Source organism: Temnothorax longispinosus, chromosome 5 (assembly GCF_030848805.1).
Source record: "Temnothorax longispinosus isolate EJ_2023e chromosome 5, Tlon_JGU_v1, whole genome shotgun sequence".
In the NCBI taxonomy this organism is placed as follows: Eukaryota; Metazoa; Arthropoda; class Insecta; order Hymenoptera; family Formicidae; genus Temnothorax; species Temnothorax longispinosus.
Window position 1 is genome coordinate 22744768 of NC_092362.1, and position 20552 is coordinate 22765319.

The following is a 20552-nucleotide window of genomic DNA, read 5'->3' on the forward strand; positions in this document are numbered from 1 at the left end:
GATATTGCGATAAATTTTTTTTGTTATGCTAAGTTCGTACAACTTATCGGATAAATATATATTGTTCTCAACTTCGCAATTTTCTTCTGTAAGAGTCCACGGCATACATTCCACGTAAACGATCTTCCAAAATTCTTACACGCGATAACGCGAGCGGGAACGAGCGATGAATTTAATTAGCAAATTTCTTCCGCGTTACATTTTCTACAGGCGACGTGAATGAAATTGTTAGACCGTGGGCGGTGGTGGAGGAAGCCAGCTCTTGCACGGCTTCCTGATTCCGGCTAGCCTCTCCCGGCTTTCGTGCGTGTTGACGTAATGTTAGCAGAATTATTATAAGCGCTCCATATTATGAAGAAGAGCTCGGAAGGGCTGAGCTGTTTCTGCCGCTTACGGCACGAGGCGCTTCATCACGGTTGTTTCATCCCCCGTCCTACGCTTACCGACGCTTTTTCCTTTTTGCCTTATTTAGATCTGTGCAACGTGAATGAGGCCACTAAAAAGGGAGCATGAGGCGCATCCGGAGGTGAATTTACGCAATTTTCCGATTACGTTGTCCCTTATTTCTATTTTACGAGAGCGCGCACTTTATCGACATGTCTTTTTACCATCGAGACGCGTCAACTAACAAGATCATACTCATCTTCAATATGGATGTTGAAATCTTTTTACTTTGTGTGCATTTATACGTTTCCAAGTATGATATAGTTCCCTTTTTCTTCTTCATTATTTCATTGAGCGTACAACATTTGAACATACGAGTTGACATAATGTAATAAACTTTATTAGACGCGAGAAAAGATATTTCGCAAGTAAAAAGATTATCACCCTCCGCTTACCGGTCTTATTTCTTTTAAAAAGAAATATCGTCGCGTTATGTATCACTGCCAAGGATACCAGAGTCATGACTAAAGTTACTTTACGCGAAACAGAGTTATTTCAACTTTGCCACCGTTTAGTTAGGATTTGTTGTCCCAGTGTCCTTGGAGTGCACGAAGAATCTGACACGGCGTTATCATAACATGCCGCGCGATTTTTAGAATTGCGCGTGATTTCTAAATTCTCCAAATGTTATCCTCCATTAATAAAATTAATTAGTTATAAGGACGTATCTTCAAAAATATTATACATTTATAAAATATAAAAAATAACTATAAATGTGGAATATCAGGCTAACAACTTTTTGTGTCACTTTTACAGTAATTAAGAAATCTGATGCAAGAGTAATGCAAGTTCATTGATTTATAAGACCGCGTCCTAACATAAGTTCGATCTTAGAAATCACAGACTGATCTTATTCTTGCATTCGCAAATGTCAATTTGTAAAAGCCTATTCTGTCCGATGCATTCAGAAATCACCGAATCGAATTAGCATGGCCGGCAATTAGCAGGTTCGACGCAGGATGCGGCACGCGTGTCAGAATGTTTGCGTCACGCGTCGCTCCGCGTTTATCCGCGTCAGCTTTTAATTGAAATCCTCTCTCGTTGTGCTCGCGGAACGCATTAAGCTGATCTACGAGCCCGCGGAGCATAGGTGACACGCCGTTTAATATCAATGCAAAAAAGCCGTCGGCCTCCCTCGCCGTCGCGACCTCGTCGAGGAATGCCGGGACACAGTTATCTCTCAAGCACTGTCGATCAGAGTGAAAGAAAGAAAGAGACAGAGGGAAAATCCAGCCGGTACCAACTAATAAATTCCGATATGCCGTCAAGACGCGCGTTGACGCCATTGATTTATCGTTCATCTTAATCATTGCAGAAGACGATGTTGAAAAACGAGAAAGAGAGAAGAGGACCCTGAAGACTATGGATAAATTAGAAAAAAAGTCAGCTTTTTACTCATTTTGTTGTCGTTACAACAGAGTTATTATATAATTTAATTACGCCGACAAGTTACGTAAATATTGCAGATCGCGCACGTAAATATTGTCCCTTAATCTTCGCGGTGAGATTTTCGAGACGTTCGCCACATTTCCGAAAGCATTTCACGTTTCTCTCCGGCTTCCAGCCGGAATTAGTCCGGCTGCATTCTTACGCGGCGCATCGCGTAATCGCGGGATCATTATAGTATCATTAACGTATATGATCATTATTAATATCGTTATAACTCATCGGCGTTTTTTTTTTTACCGACGCGATAAGTTTGTCGATCTGAAGGACGATCTCGCGAATACATCAGTTACTACAAGTATACGTATATTTTCCGAATTATTTCTATTTTAACATGGATAATCGCGCAGAGTTTCAATATATTTATATATAACAAAATAGTTATTTATTTGATAAAAATATTCATTTTATTAGCATACTTTTTCTTTCAGATGTTTGCCTGAAACGCATCTAAAACAAGATGTATAAAAAAATCATTAATATTGAAGCATTAACAACACATTACAAATTTTAATTAAATTGTATTAAAAAAATGAGCAAAAATGATGTTCTTGCGACTGAAGAAAAAGAGATGATCCGGATATGGATTCAGGATTTCAGGAGGCTGGGAGAATCGCGGGTGGAGCAGGACATAAATATTTGAAGACAAAAGTGAAAGCCCGCGAAGTAGGTCGTCGGATGAAGGTGGTACGTCATCGTCGTGGGATTATTGGCGACGATCGATAGCGCGAGGAGAGACGTCACGGCGCGGCGCGGCGCATCGCGCACTCGATCATCGGTATCATCGTCGAAATCGCAGCCTCCTACAGACCGTATGGGAAATATTTGATTTGCGCGTTCGTTAAAGCCAACCAGATTACCGCGTTGAATCAATACGGCGCGCTTCGTCAGTGCCACCGTCGTCGACCACACATTCTCATGTATATCCCGATATTCTCTCTCGTTTCCACGCAAGCTTAGAAATAGCCTGCTAGACTCTAACGTCGAGCTTTAAAGCGGGCTCTTCATTTCCTCCGGCGGCGGTGGCACGCAAGCTGTGGTGCACACTTCGGAACTTTAACGGCTCAGAGGTCACCCTCGATAATAAACGTCCATCGAGTTCAGTGAAGTTCAGCGAAAGCCGGCGCTATTAAGAACTGCTCTGCGATGTGACTTAAAGAGAAAATCGATATAAAACAAAAAAAAGTATTAAAAAAGTATTTTTCGCAAAATAGAAATTCGTTCGTTTCCAAGCGCTTTGATATCTCGCTGTATTTCGACGGTTATATATCGGGCGTCGTCAAGCGTGGGAGAATCAACGTGCCGTTAGCCGTTATATCGAGAAATTAACGCGGGACGAAAAACGCGGATCCTTCTCTGTTCGCGATGCTATCTTTTGGATCTCGTTCGACCGACCAACTCGATTTGTGCCGGCGCGGTTTTTCCTTCATGCTGGTTATTCACCGATGCACTATTTCTGTGTCATCACCGGCCGGTGCGCGCCGCGCGCTAAAAAAGCTCGCGAGGAAGCACGTGCGCGATGCGCCGCCGCGCCGGTGCCGCTGCTAACAGATGCAGCACGTAGCGCATATAGACGTCCCTCACGGCGCTCCATCGCGCATTACTGCACAGTGACATCATGCAAAAATTACGCTCCGTATTGCGAAAGGTATTACGTTTATAGCGCGACGATTGCGCAGCTGTTGTATTCGTAGAGAAATTGCACGTTGCGTTTGTTCGACGCTCAAATGCACGCAAATTCAGCACGTTAAATGCTCGTCGAAAGTCAACGTGCGAAAATTCTCTCGTGTCACTCTTCCTTCGAGAGTCCTTCATTGTTAGCGAATCATTATTGTTACAGTTCACACGTTACGAAGCAATACGCTTTATGATGTAAATCTAATGCGCAACATATATAAATTAAAAATAATATAAGAATAAAAGACACGTATAACAAAATGAATGCAATTCATGATGTTCGATATGAATGATATTATGTAACATATTGAGATCAGTATCGGTATACAAAAGGTATACGTTCGAGCACGTGGGCGAATTTGTTGACATCTGTGTATCGAGACATTTAACTGACGTTGGCCGGTTGGCGAAACAATTACTTGCCGGATCTCTCGCTCTCTCTCTCTCTCTCTCTCTCTGTCTCTCTTTGTCTGCAGCTAGTATTAGTGGCGGATTGCAAACGTTGGAAGATCAATATTTTGGTAGCGGTTCTCATGCCGCACGCCTGTCGCGTGTGCGCAAATTCGGCACGATTAGTCCGGTCGATTGTTTACTTGGCGGACTTGTTCCACTTGACAATTGTTCGTAGGCGACACACTCGGAATTACAATTTTCGAATAGTTTCCATATACCGATGCTAAATCGAAGTTCAACAATCGATACATAATCGACACCAAAAAATGATTGGTCTCGACGAAAATACCTTTTAGATATTTAAGAAAATATAGCTATCGCATGCCGATATATAACGACTCTATAGAAATATATATTAGAACGTATTCGTGGAATTGCACTCTCTAATTCTCCGCTGATTAAGTATGTGTGTTGTCCGATGTAAAATCAAATCTTTGTAATGCAAATTTGTGCAACGACGTGCAAAGATTTCTGCCGTATCAAATGCACGTAAGCTATTTTCCCGTTTTATTCAACAAGCGATGGATTTTCTTCGGATTTTATTTTTCTCGACTTGGCACCGGTCGGTCCAGTTTTTCTTGTCGCTCCATTCTGCAAATTTCTCGCCAGCACTTCTATCTCTCTGCAACTACATTGTATAATTTCATTGCGTATCCTATAAACCCGTTCGCCGCTACGAGAAGTCTGACGCAGTGCACCGCCCACTATATACGACAACGCTATGACAATAATGCACATTCTCGAGTATGAGGCTAAACTTCGCCAGAAATACCCAGCGCGCGTATATATACTAGTCAGCACATTGAGAAATTTTGCAATTTCACTTTTTTATGAGATAAAGTATTCCGTTCTCTCCAAAATGCACGAGCTAGATTTATCCTCAGATCCTGGATTAAATTATTCTTTCGAGAGTAGAAAATTCGAATGTACGAGATTGCTATCTCTCTAGTATTGTTATTTTCATTCTCAACATGTCGCATCCATAAACAATAGACTAATGGCACCAAAATATTATAAACATCTAAAATAATATATCCTTATTTCGCGTAAATATTACAGAACATTTTATGCTCAGAGCTTTTATATGTATATAGCATCAGAAGAGAGTACGAAACAATTAGGGGAAAATAGACTAAAAAAGATAGGATTACCGATTGCATTGAAACGCTGCAAAGAACCGGTAAAATCTAGCTTCGAAGTCAAGCCCTCTTATAAAACAAAATCACTTTATTTCCCTCCCAACTTTGTCTTCTCTCAATTTTCGCGTAAAGAATGAGATCGAGAATTTTTGCCAGTGCGGTTATTCACCAAACTAATCGCCATCCCGGTACTCACGATTGCGACGCTCGCGATCGGCGGCGTCGAGAGTACGCATCGTCATCGACGCCCTGGCACGCGCTGCTACCCCGATATGTCGTCGCTATACGTCGTCGTCGTCGTCGCGACGCGCGGCGTCACGCGCGCTCGCGATCCCGCAGCGGTTCGCCTCGGCCGCCGCGCCGCTTTAAATTTAGACGCCGGCTATTACGCGAGCAGGCTCGTGCCTCGACGCAATCTCGACGACGTCGCTTCCCCGGACGCCCGCCGTCCGCGTCGCGACGACGGCGTAACGCCGTTTCCCGGAAGCGATTGCGAAACGCGGAGGCGAAACACGGAAATCACGAACCACCAGAATGCAGGACACGTTTCACATGTCAGGCGAGGCTGGGGTGTGCAATGTGACACGTGATCCGTCCCCACAGCGATCCGTTTTATTAAATTTTCAACATAAATTAGCTATTATTATATTATTTAATTAATTATTGTATTACTTAATTAACTGTTAAAATGTTATGTCCATACAATTAATTATAGAGTAAGTTCGTTGTTTGAAGAAACCACTTTAAATATCAAATTATGTGATATTTAAAGTGGACAATTACAAATTGCAAATTGTAATACCGCATTAATAAATAATGCTATGATAATTAAAATATGTACGGAAAGATTGAAAGTGAGGAGAGTAAAAAATTTAACAACAGTAAATCTACAATTTGTAAAGAAGAAAAGTGGAGGAGAGCGAAAACTCAATTTAAGAACCACTTTATTTATTTAAAAGCGGATCTTGTAAATGGGGACTTACTGCAATTTTTTTATATAATTTTATCATCATGCAGCTGTTAGGGCAATTCATGCAATTTCTAATTAATATTGTGATTATTTAGTAATTAGAATTCATTTACTTTGCAGAGTCACGTTTCGCAGAAAGCAATATATACATATTTGCAACATATACGTACATGCGTACATCTAATGTATACGTACACTTCATTAATTACGTAACGTTTGTCTCGATTTAATGTCTGTCAATCGCGACGAATACTTGAAATCTCCGGTCACGGTTTAACGCAGAAAACGCGTCAAGTAGCGCAAGAAACTTCTAAACCACCCCTCTCCGACTTCGCGTTCTGTCGAATCAACTTCTGCGCGATCGATACGACACGCTGCATATATCGTATCTCGCCGAGTCACAAAAACGGCAAGGTGTGTCGGATCGCGACGATTACCTACCTGCCAACGAAATCTGCCCGAGGAAATACCCGGCCATCAATCAACAATTTTCTGATCACTGTCAATATCATTGAAACAAGGTATTACACGCCTCGATAAACCGTTCGCGAGAGAAACCTGTCCGTTCCGTTATGTTTATTTTACTTCTTTTCACTTTGTATCAAATTATTTTAAAGTTATGTAAAATAAGGCAATTAAAAAGTTTGAAGAATCAATATCGAACTCATGAAAAAATTCATGAATAAAAGTAACGACGGTAGTTGCGGATCGCGGTAAAATTAATTTTGCATTTATCTAAATGAATAGCGAAGCAGATTTCAAGTGAAAAACAACATGTTTGTCACGGCAAAATCAATATTTAAAAAATACATGAGTTCTCCTTACAAAAGGTAATGAGTTTCAATTTGCCCAATATTTAGTATTTCAATTAATTAATTAATATTGGAGATCATTAATATTAACGGCAACAACTTGATCATTTTTACTTTTTCGTTAGTTGTGTTATAAATACAACACAATAACCGCTGTGATAAAACGCCCATGATTCGGGCAAAACCTTTCGCGGTTCTCCAAGGGTGAAAAAAGAAAACCGATGGAAAACAGCAAATTCGTTTCAAGCTGAAAGGATTTAGACCGCAAATAAAAAAAGAACAGCAAGGCTTCCTTACCGGAAGAAGTCCCTTCGGGCGAGCCGTCGACGGAACTCTGCGTTCACCTTGCCACGGTCGATCGAAGCATCTCTCGCGTCGCGATCGAACGAGACACGGGGTACCGGTACTGTGGTACGGCGGGCAAGGATACCGGAAACGCGGAAGCCGCGTGCGAAGACAGGTGACGGCGAGAGCAAACTGACGGAGGCCACGTGGTGGAGGAAGGTTCGACCGTCACTGAAGCCGCGTCGTCCGCCGCCGCCGCCGTCGCCACCGCCGCCACCACCACCACCTTCTCCAACGCGGCGGTAACGACGTCGACGGCGACGTCGACGACGGCGATGCATGACGCCCGAAATAGCGTCGTCCTTGGTGGCGAGCATGACGTCGTCATCCCGCCGCACGGTCGATGACGGACGGGGGCGGCGTTGTGACGTCAGTGTTAATGCTATCGCCGCCACCGCCGCCGCCGCCGTCGTTGCCGCCGTTGCCGTCGCCGCTACCGACGCCACCGACTCGACGTCAAGCTTGCGCGGCGAGTATTCACGGAACGGACACGAGGCGCGAGTTTTCCGACGGAGACGATCGATGGAAATCCGCGCGAGGAATCAAATTTGCCCGCCATATCTCGATACTATCCGTGTTTCGCGATAGATTAACGGGCAAAGATCGATGACATTATACGCGTATATTTTACAGAAAAGTTATAGTAATGAAAATTTTTTTTTGTTTTTACTGCATGAGTTCTCTCTCTAATAATGGCCTTGAGAAGACTGTTTATCTCGATAGATTAACGAATAAAAATCGATGACACTATACGTGACATGTATTTTACAGAAAAGTTGTAGTGATAATTTTACAGAAAAATTATGACAAATTTTTATTAGCTTTGCTGTATGAGTTCTCTCTCTGGCCTGCTTGAGAAAAAAATTTTCCAACTTTTTTATTTTGATTATTTTTATTTTAATTGCTCGATCAATATGAAATGGATTCTTACTAGACACAAATGTCAAGATATATATGTAAGAAATAAGAAAGAAAGGTAAAACAAATTTTAAATAAACTAAGATTCGGAAACACGTTAAAAAGTTAATTACAGCTAAATTATATTCCTCGTCAGTGTCTTCAATATAATGTCAATCCTGAGTTCAAGATATCTGGATATTCAGAAATAAAAAGCTGTGAAGAAGTTGATGGAGTTCAATCAAATTCTCATTAAGGAAGTACTTACTCCATTTCAATATAAAAGTTTATAAATGAAACCAGTAACATTGGATAGTCTGTGTATACAGAAATAAAATATCTGCGATATTTTTGTGCCCTTGATTAATCGCTATTTCATCGTATATTTTGGAAAGAAACGCACGACCGCGAGCAGAAAATTACCTCTTCTTGCGATTTATTTTTGATGTAAAAATCATATTTTGAGTGTGCCGTCAATTTTCAAGAAAATGGTGTCCTATCGGTTTCAAGTTTAACATATACTATTATGTTATGTCATGAACGATCTATTAATGGATTGAAATATCACACGTATACAACAGATGATAACGAAAATATCAATGGCCGTTGACAGCCGTGATCCCGATATACGAGCGTTGCAGAATTCGTTTATTAAGGGATTGCACGTTAGTCACGTTAATACACGTGACATCACTTTCAACAGCCGCCTGCCGAAAAAAGACTTGGGGATAATTCGGACTTTTCGCGGCGGCAAAAATGCGTAAAGCCACGCGTTGTATGACGCACATGCTTCACCTGAAATAGACCTCGCCATTGCGTTGTGCCTGAGTTTCAAGTAAAACGACATGATTTTCCGCGCAAATGGATCAGTTTCACGCCGTAAAATCACTCTTACAACTTGCCTTGTGTTTGCATAAAAATCAGAGCGATTAAAATTAACACATAACACCTAAAGAGTTATACTTAATAAAATTTTAACTATTGCAGAGATCAGTATAATTATTATTAAAAACTTATTTACACAAAAGTGCGTTTGTTAGATATTTGAAAATTATTCAAAGATGACAGATGTTAATTACGTACCGCCGTTGCAAAAGTTATATTGTACGATTCTAACAATAAGCGAATGATGAATTAAAATACGTGAGAAACAAAGAGCAAGGAGGACCACAAGCCACATAAAATATATTATATTATTACGTTAAGAGAGAATTTTTGTATTACGTGTATAGGTTACGTCGATTATATCGCGCGACGTTAACATGACGACGACAGGCCAAGTAATTGACTGCTTTGTGCTCCCCGGCGATTTCTTCGCGAGAGTCACGATACCAGAATCTCACCCCTTCGTGCAATACGTACATCATCCCTGACAAAAGCCTCATCACGACGTCGCGGTAACAATGTGCGTTGAATATTTGACGAAGTCTCGTGGTGTAACATTTATGCAATATAGATCAACTCCGGCTCGCCCGCGTTGCCGATTTTTGTACGCTTTTTTTTCCCTTGTCCACCCCAACAAGGCTCGCTTCTTGGTCGCGTGTCCCCTCCGTCCGAAGAAAGGGTTCGATAAATAGCGAGTGAATTTAACGTGAACGTCGTGATTGGGTATCTCCTGGCCGCCTACGTTTCGAACAATTTCTTCCATACACACGTATATTATTTATCCTAATTTCTGCACTTGCGAAATGTGTGTGTTCGCTGGTTCGTGTTTAATCAAGCAGTATCATAAATATTTCGCCCTCGACAAAATCGAAGTGTTGGACGATTGATATTTGATCATGAAACTTAATATTTGTTCATCGTTATATAATATCGCTATAGAAAGAATTCATAATTGTATTGATTTACACTTTATGAACTAATGAAATAGAATATTTACCGGCGGGCGTAATATGATATGATTACATATTAATGAACTGAATTAAATCACAATTTGGTATGTTGTGGATATTAGACATTAAAGTCAATTAGCCATTAAAACTATATCATTATGTATAGGTATTGCAGATTTGCATGTATTTGAAATTGAAATCATTTATCTTATAGATATATTCGATCGAATTAAATCGGAATTAAAATGTTAAATGTTTTAATATTTCATATATAAAATATGATATATTTACACAATTATATTAATTAAAACGTTATAAACTTTTGAATCTCCTGCGCACATACACACACACACACACGACAATCGTGTAATATTAAAATTCCTACCGAAAGTTCAACGTTTTAAAAAGATCGTGTAGAACGCGTAATTAATCGCTGTAACGTAAATAAAAGGTGAAATATTTTATCATTCAACAAACGATAACTCCATTTTATACAATATTCACCTCAAAATCCTGTAAAATAGAAATTCCGCGCGCGACTTCTATTGCCGATTTTTCTTCCTAAAACAAAAAAAAAAGGTTGGCAGTCTGCCGTGCGTGGCGCGTTATTATCTCATCTCTCAGTTACACAAAGGTACGTTTTATCTCGGGAAAGCGCGCGGCATGAATTCCGGAGCGAGCGTGATTTATACAATCTGCCGGCTATCATCGGCTAACGGCCGATAAACAAATCGATCGGCGAACAAATCGAACGAATCGCGGAACGCCTTATCAGTGCCGATGTCGCGTCGCTGCGCGTAACAGACGTATATATGATTCACGGCGAGCGAGCGGAGCGCGGTGTGGCGGGATGCTCGCAACAGCATCAGAGTGGTGGAGTAACGGCGCGTTCTTACGCGAAGCGATAATACGAGGCACGAGGTTTATTCCTCGCGCGTGGCTCGACGCTATAGCACACGTCGAAAACGTGAAAAGTCTAAGCGGCACGTGATGCGTCAGCCGTCTTCGTTTCCGTTTTCGTCTCTTTTGTAGCCCGGCCAAGTAGCCGCGGATCGCCCGACTCGCATGTATATTTAGTTTGCCCAAGAAAACAATGCAATTGGCCTCTAGGAAGCGCTTGCTTCGGTTCCACCAAGATATTTTTTTAACCCTTCATACTTTGACTGCCAGGAAGGAGGAGAGAAAATCAGGGAAAGAGAGAGAGAGAGAGAGAGAGAGAGAAGCGTTATACTTATTAAGCGTGTTAGGATACATCCCTGTAAACGTGAGAGAGAGAGAGAGAGAGAGAGAGAGAAAGAGACAGATTATGTGCACACGAATAATATTTTAATTATTCGTGTGCACATAATCTGTCTCTCTCTCTCTCTCTCTCTCTCTCTCTCTCTCTCTGTCTCTCTTTCTCACGTTTAAGGGTATAACTTACTTTGAATATTCACATATACACTAAAGAATAACTCTTCATCGTCCTTATACATGTTTTTATCAACGAAGCTGCCAATTAATTGTTATGTATGATCATACTCTTCTAAACACTAAAAATAACTAACAATCTCTCGGTGTATAAAATTCTTCTATAACTAATTTTGTACAAATTGTAAATAATTTCTCTAAAAGACAAATTGCATGAATTAATAAATTTATTTTTATAATATTTAGTCTTGTCTAAACACATTATAAACTACCCTTGTATCATTTTGTTTGGTCATTTCGTTGCTTCGGAAATATTGAAAAATGATAAAAATGGAAAGATCGATTGATAGCGGAAAATAGAGTGAAAAAACGACGTACAGTAAGTCTATAGCCGAATAAATACACAGCTATATGGTGGACTTTCGAGACATTGCGTACACGCATAGTGAGCATTACACGAACTCGCTTGGAAAATTGTTCGTCGTGCGATTCACGCGTAACGGAATGTTATTCGCTCGGCGCGAAAATAGAGATTGCGAGCGTGGAAAAGAAATAGGACGACGTGCGCGCGCGCGCGCTCACCGATTGTTAGCGGCATGGTGGATAATATAATGTATAAGAATTTTTATACACAGAGAATATTTTCCGATATCACTTTAAGCTACCCCCTTGTGCTGCTCAGTGACTGCGTGAACGAGCTCTACGTTATAACGGGTGCGCGGCGTTATACCGGGGCCGCAAGAAAGCACGCGCGCGCGACGTCGTTATCTTGGTTTACGGCACACGCGTACATAATAAACACGTGTAATATACGTGCATACAACGCTACGGCTGTTTATGGAGCTCCGGCCTTGACGAGTCAAGGGACGCGGGATTTGTCGCTTATACAAACCCACCCTCCCTTCCCCTCCCGCCACCCCTGCACCCACCTGCCGCCCAACATCGGCGTCTCCAACAACCCGAGAGAACAACTCAGTCCTGGACACGCGCGTGCAACGTTCTCTTTGATCGCGAAGATCTCCGCCGGATAAGTCTCACTACTGAGAGAAGTCGATTAAAACTGGCATTCGGGGAGCGCGCTATTAGCACTATATTTGCTTATTCTATCCTTGTTTTACACCTAATGATAACGATAAAGATAGAATGGTGCAATAGCGCTAATAGCGAGCTCCCCGAAAGCAGCTTAAGTCTAAACGGATACGAGAAAATTGGACTTGCACGAAAATAATGAGGGAAGTGAAGTGACGCACTTTTCATAATCACCGGCGTGGGCGAAAGAAGAATCATATGGCGTATAACGTAATATTCTTGCGGAAATGACCCACTTTAAATGATGAACAAAATATAAAGATCTCTTTGAAAGGGTATTATCCACTGTCAAACGTATATCGTGGTTGTTTTTTTATGAAACCTCCTATGGGATAAAATCGTAATTCTTCTCGGGAGAGATAAAGAAACGGACATTATAATGATATTATAGTATTATTGAACATATCGTTATAGTATCATTGAATATTGCAAAGTATGTAATTTTATCTTGAAAATATAATCTCAATATCACCACATGAGAGATTTTATAAAAATAGTTTTATAAAAAAAACAATATGTGTACAGTATTCTCATTCTAACTGACTTGTAAATGCATTCCAGTGAACTGATACAACAAATTTGTACCTTTTTCAAGAAATCGTACATATTTGCAAGATTATAGCTAAACCGCGCTACGTAATTCACTTTGCCTTCAAAAATAATTTATTTGTCGATAAAAATTGGAATAGTCGTTGAAAGTAAATTGTGTAAATTCATCTTCCAAAAAAGAAAAGTACCGAAATCATACGTTTCTGAAGGGGCCATTTTCTGTACTTTAGGAAGACATAATAGATAGTGTGTTCCGCGATATATTAGAAAATTTAGCACGAGGGACGAGGGACTAATAAATAAATCATATAATATCTAAATATATAACAAATATACTATACAACCAATTAAACGAGATAATGAATGTAAGAAGAAACACAAAAGGAATCTATTTACTGTAATACATAAATTTTGTAAAGTTAAAATTAGCACGACATATACATACATCACCGCGGTAAGTAGTTACGGCCGATCATTGTCAGACATCGCGATAAAAACCTTCGCTGACGTCTGAGTCTGAAGGCATTTAACTACTTGCTAGACGCGATATCTGATTACTTGTTAGTTCGTAACCGTGCGAAAGAATAAATGTGTTACGATGCAAAAAAAACATGTGGAATCGTTAAAATATTAATTTCACGATTTATTTTATATCGCGCCCCACATATCGAATATCTCATTACGATAGTCTGCATGTAAAAAAAAAAGAGATTAATTAATTTTGCAACTATATATCCTTCCATCATATTATAAATCACAGATAATTCGTGTCTCGATAAAATATTCTGCATTTTGCATCTGGTATATCCACAATTGAACGAGCAAAGCTAATTTTCGCGAGAATATTTTACGAATAATCGCGAATTCACAATTCGATATCCAGTCTGGAACCTACATTAACGAAGATTTACGAGATTCGAAGCGATCGACTTCGGTTCGCGCTCTTTTGTCCCTATAATTTTTTTTCTTTTTTACACCCTCTTACGCTACCGATTCATCGATCGGCGACAGCACCCGTTTAGCTTCGCTCCGCGCGGCGCCGCGGCGCGGTGCAGAGGAAGTCATAGGCGCCGATTTACCATTGCCACGGCCGTTACTCTCCCCGCGAGAATTACGTTACGATCGGCGCGCGCGGCGGCGGCGGCGGCTGTCGGCAATTCGAGCGCGGCAATAAACCGATGACCGACCGGCTGGCTTGACCGTCTCGCCTCGCCTCGCCTCGCCTCGCCACGCCGCGCCGCACCTGCACCCGCTCTCGACGCAAGTGGTTATATTTGTAATCCTCGGTATACTCTCTTCTTTCCCTGCGGTCTCTTCGTGCAGGCCAAGTATGTACGCGGAAAAGAAACGGCCTGCACTCTCGGCCGACTGCCAGACTATATTTACTGCAACGTGCCGATTACACCTGTGAAAAATCCTGTGGGAAGCGGAGAGAGCGCGTCCCGCGATATCGATTGATCACCGAGGGGGTGGTAATCGCTCGTGAAAGCCCACCCGAACATCGAAGTGTGTCTTTCGACCAAAGTAAAGTTTTATAAATGCTAAATGAATTAAGAAAACCCGGCCCGGTTTTTTTGGTTGTAAGAGTGTTAGTTTTATCGATTTATTTATATACTTATCGACTAAGAGATAATAATAATAATAAATGTAGCTGTGATGGAAGCGAGAAAATAACGGAGAGTTTTCTGGATAATTTTTTAATAAATATGTTTGGTTTAGAAATGTGAAGCATAGAGACGATAGTGATGATGGCGATGAGATCCACGACAATACGAATAAAAATAATAATAATATAAAATTTAAATCTTTCTTAAAAACCTGCATCTCGATAATTATTCGTCTGCAACGATGTGCTTTTATAGCATTCTTAGTTTAAGAGATTTCAAAAGATGATTACACCATTAAAACACAATTAAAAAAATTAGAAGCTTGAAACTAACCATTCATCTAGAAAATTTAAAAAAGTGACAATTTTTAACCCTTAAATGCCACCCGGGGTCCAGCGGACCCCAGACCCTTTACAATGATATATTTTCAAATGTTCCCCCCAAAAATGGAGCTCATGCTCTCATTGATGATAGTTGAGAGATTGACCTACCCGGTTGTACACTTAGCAGTACTCAGTTTACTTAATTTTTTATACTATGTTGAAATTGAAATTTTAACAATATAAACATTTTATTCTCTTTTCTAAGCCTTGAACAACATTGAAAATAATTTTCATAACTAAATATCAAAAAATCAATGAGTAAGGAGACATTTTTCATGCTTTTAGACCCCATGTGTCATTTACGAGATTCTTAAGAGGTGTGGCATTTAAGGGTTAATGTGAACAATGTCAGTAACGTTCCTACGTTATTCATAACAATATTGAGTGATATCAATGCAAATGTTGAAAAACGGATCAGCTTTCTGTCATAATTTAACGCCGCCGATCGATGTGACCGAGTGAATTGTGATTTAATTGGCAGACAGAGAATAATCGCGGCAAAGTGGACCACCGCGATTGTCTAGGCGAAATAATAACAACGATATTCTCGTCCGCCGTCTACGTCATGGCCGTGACGTAAGCAGATATCGGGCACAAACGGTGACGAGCGTTTGGAAATATATCAGACGAGCGAGCGAGGCGGCGATAACCCAAATCGCTCCGTAATAACGTTCAATTATTTAGCTGCCGCAGCCACCGCAAATGGCACGAAGAAGAAACGAGTTACAATTATCGGTGATCAAATATTACACAGGCGAAGACATTCGCCGCTTTTTTCAAATCGATTAATATATCCCTGACGCGAAGACTGACGCTTGCATATCTCGCTTTAATATCGAAAGCCAAATTAGGTGAACGAGCTTATGATATGTCTCATCGTCCCGAAACACAATTATTAAAATAGAACCGAAGCGATTGGTGTCTATTAGAAGCAACTGTAAAAAGTTAATGTGAATGCACAAAAATCTTCCCTTCGCGTTATCAAGCTAAAACCGCGCGCAACAAATTACATTACGTGTTATATCAATTTCGATAAATTTTCGCTTTTACAACTGAAACTAAAGCACGAGATATTATGTGACCTAGATATCGAGCAGCACACGTTGAATATAAATAAATATTTTAACAATTTAGTGATATGTTCGATAAAAAGTTTTAATATCGTATTGTATGCACGGTCTTAATTATACGCGGACTAAAATGGAAAAAATTAATTGGACGATTTCTAGATTGCAATTTGATTTTTTGTATAAATAAATTTGGCACATTAACCCTAGAGAGTCTTTCTGGGGTAATATGTTACCCCACGCGAAATTCAAATTGCGCCCCTGCCTTAGGAAGGTTAGTTTTCATACCGAGACCCTAACCATAATTCAGTTTAGTCATCCGGTAGTCGACCTCCGTCATTCAGCGAGTGCGTTAGATCCGTGCAGCAGCTGAAAACCGAAAAAGAAAATCGTTTGGGGTAACGTATTACCCCCTTTGGCCGTTTACGTTCGACATTTACCACAGTAAAGTATATTTCAGATTTTTTGTGAAAATCGGTAACGAAAAATTATACACTTTATAGCATTCCCCGGAAAATTCTACCCCTGTTTCATATATAATTGTTTAAGATTCGGTCAATTATTTCATTTTTGCTGTTCTTGCACAGCAATTGATTAAAACTTTGTAAAGTTTTTGTGGAGTTAATTTTACTGTTTCCATATACTTTTATAACTTTTGACTACCTTTCAAATAAATAATAATCGACAGAATCTGTTTTACTTTCCATTTCTTGCGATTTTTCCCATCCGACAGTTTTTCATCATTTCCTCTACTTCAGATGTTCAAAGAAATATGTTTTTTTTTAAGAAACGAAAAAATCGCTTACATGCCCTTGAAGGTTGTCTATTTGTCTTTCAAAATCCGTTGGAATTTTTAAAATCGGTGAATTTTATGAAAAACTACAGCATTTTTTATAAAAATTGTCATTTCAGCCCAATTTTTGGTTCTTTTTCTTGTTTTTCGAAATTTTTTTACTGTTTTTTTTTTACTACCACTAATTGATGACTACTATCGTCTTCCCTATTAAAGAACAAACAAAATTATCTATTAAAAAGTTGTCTAACAACAAATAGAAATATTATACACAAGTGGTACAAGTTTGGGGTAATTTATTACCCCGCTTGGCCTTTCACGTATGAGAAAATTCATAAAGACTCTCTAGGGTTAAGCATTAACATTACATTATTGTGTTCCAAATTTTACAGCTTAATAATAAAAGTTCGATATTGGCAATTGGATCCCTCAACAATTTTATTATTCCCGAGCAGTGTTTATAATTTTATGAAAACATCGATTTTTATAAAAATAACTAATAAAATGATATTAAATTTAACGTTTTTTACATCGACATTAAGATAGGTATCAAATTTTCTTCACTACCTAATATGATCTTTTCTCTTTTATGACGTTTGCAATTTGATAACATCTTATAATCTCACAGTGTTTGTATTTTACAGAACAATTTATTTCGAAAAATTCCATTTATAATTTTCTCATTTGTTATTCGATTATCAATTATTATCAATCGATTATCAATCAAATTAGGTTGCAGAATGTGGAATCTCAATATTCAGACAGGATCTATAGTGCATAAAAACGTCGACGAAAGGAAGCTGTGAAACCGTCTACACACATATGTTATCAATAAAATAAAAAAACCGCAATCTTATCGATGGTCGAAAATTTCGATCGAACGAACAAAACGCTCGAGTACTACTATCTAGCATCTTCAGCGCGGAACCATCACCGTCATCACCACCACCACCACCATCATCATCATCATCATCATCATCATCATCATCATCATCATCATCATCGTACATCACCATCACCATAACCATCACCAGCAGCGAGCAGCTTGCGGGAGTAATCCGCGGTCTTGCGCCCCGCGTATCTGACTTACACTTGTTCCAATGATCGTGACGTTGCGCCGCGTGGTGCTCGAGGTTTCGATGATGGTCGTGGTTGTTGTTGGTGTCCGCGGCGATGGTGAGCTGGTGGTACGGCGTGGCGGTGGACAGATGGATCGGCGCCGTCGCCGATCGCTCCTGCTGCTCGACGCCCAGATGCCGGACCGCGGCGACGGCGGCGACGTCGCTGGTACCGCGATGCTGCTGATGCTGATGATGGTGATGCGCCGCGACGCCGACGGCGGCGGCGGTCGCTTCCGTGCTGCCGGTGCTGTCCTCGACGGTGGTGCGCATCGCGCGATCGTACGCGATCAGCGGCGCTACGGCGCGGCGCTATGGCGACCTCGCGCTTCCTTCAATCGCGACGGTTGCCGATCATCGGGCGACCGTGCCGATCGCGCGTGGCATCCCGCGCGATTCACAATTCCGCGATTCACGATGTAGAGGCCGGAAGACGCGTGCGCGCGTCGAACAATAAAAACAGTTCAAGACCGTCGTCCGATATAGCTGCCGATTTATAGATCCGCGGGAATTCCGCAAGGCGTCGCGGATAGATCCGCGAAGATTGCGTATTGGAACGCGAGTCGTTCGGCAAGTTCGATCGGCGCGGGCATCGGAGATCTAGATCCTGACGGATGATCACCGAAATATCGGCAGTTCGAGAGGTCCCTTTAATTCATATGAGATCGTACAAAATGAATGAGATCAGTGTGTGTGTGTGTGTGTGTTGCACAGTCCACGCCGATCGCGAGTTGTCAAAATACGCGCGTCGCGCTCAAAGAGATGCGAAAAACTGGTACTGGTCATTCAGCATCGATACATCCCTTTAACAATGAGGCATGCGCGCCGCGCCGGTCGTCGGATGGATGGCAGGGGGGAGGGGAAAGAAAATCAAGTAGAAACGGCAATGAGGAGGTCAGACTCTCCCGCAAGTCTAGGAGAGCGCATGGTCGAAAGATCCGTCGCGCGAACTATCGCCGGTCGAGACCGAGGATGCTCTCTCGATTTGCTCGATTATCGATCAGTGGAGGAACAATACATGAAGAGAGCCAAGTTAGGGAGAAAAAGATCAAGGGGAAAGGGGAAAGAAGGAAAGAGGAAGGAAAGCGAAAGAATTGGAGCAGAGAGAAGATGAGGAACTCCTGCCGCTGCCGATGGAGAATGCGCCCCGCTCCGTGATTCCCACACGCAAAACACACACACACGTACACAAAAAAAAACAGGAACGGAGCGGCAGCAACTCCTCCCGCGCGACAACGAATGAACGAACGTGATATATAGACAGCCACACGTGATGTGATGTGCGATGGGTATCACCGACCTGCGTGCGTCGTCGTAGGGCAAGGCGAGTCCTTCCTGATGATGTTATCGGAGGTCAGCGCCCCACCGAGGAGCCCGAATACTTCCGCTCTGGGCACTCGCATGCAGAATCTTGAATTGTCAGCGTCGCCGCTTTATCGTTGCCGCCACGTGCTGGTGGACGGCATCGTTCTTCCTTTAGACACGCACCTGTTTGTACTTGGTCCTGCTCGATCGCGACGTGGGCCGGCGATCGTTGGGGGGGAGGGATCCGTCACTCCGGAGCACCGAACGCGACGATCAACACGCGGAGATACAAAGCCACCCTCGTGAAAGAGAAAAACGCTCGATTCCGCACGGTTTCTGAATGCGCGAAACGAAACGACGGTTTGCTGAATGCTCGAACCGACGTTAAGACGCGATAGAGACTGAACGAAAGGGAGTGAGAGCGAACGCGAGAGACGACAGGTGAAAGATCCTGAGAGAGTTGAACCTTCGGCTATACTCTTGAGAGAGCGGTACACTCGCACGGGTGGCCGGCCGCCGCGTAACTGAGTCTGGATCGCGCGCGTTCCTCCGCTATATTAAAACCGTACCGTGTGTAGCGGCGGCAACGGCGGCGGTGGCGTAGGACGGCGCGGGGCGAAGCGGAGCGGCCGAACGGTAGACGACGGCCGCGGCGGGAGGCGAACGGCGCTAACGATGACGTCACCGCGGACGTCATAACCCAGGACGCACACACGGCGGCACACCGGCGGCGGATCGATGGACCCGGCCTGAGTATGAGCGCACCTATTGGCCCACGCGGCCGATGATGCTGTTACGGTGACGTCAACACGCCACCCACCCCGGTCGCCCGGCGGTCCTCCTTCGCCCCCTCACTCCGCCACGCTTCCGCTTCCATACCCTACGGCACCCGTTTCAACCCCACGCAAACCTCGAGGCGGTGCGGTGGGGCGGTGGCGGCACGCGGACCCGACGACGTCGTCGCCGCGTCGCTCAAGATAAAGTGGGAAGGAAGACGAAAGCGAAGGAATAACGGAGAAAGAGGGAAAACGAGCTTTAAATTCGCTCCCCTTCGTTCAACATTCTCGTTTCTGCTACTCTCTCGTTAATTCTCGTTTCCTTTCAATATCGCACGCGTTGCCGCGGTGTTCATGAATGTAACATACCTAATTACGTCACGATTATGACGTTGTTCGTTTTATACGATATATGATATATGATACGGAATTTTACA

General features: G+C 42.0%; 1 protein-coding gene across 3 annotated transcripts in view; it reads right to left on the minus strand.

Moving 5' to 3' along the window:
* Nucleotides 1–19874, minus strand: part of Hr38 (Hormone receptor-like in 38) — a 65937-nt gene extending 46063 nt beyond the window's left edge. Inside the window, exon 1 of one of the 3 annotated variants that reach the window (XM_071778423.1) lies at nucleotides 19335–19874. In XM_071778423.1, the coding sequence (XP_071634524.1) occupies nucleotides 19335–19437 (103 nt within the window). In that variant the 5' untranslated portion in view covers nucleotides 19438–19874. Of the gene's footprint in view, nucleotides 1–18006; nucleotides 19132–19334 lie in introns of those variants that run through there. The other 2 variants (XM_071778420.1, XM_071778421.1) reach the window with 2 other exon arrangements.
* Between the last annotated feature and the right edge of the window lie 678 nt (nucleotides 19875–20552).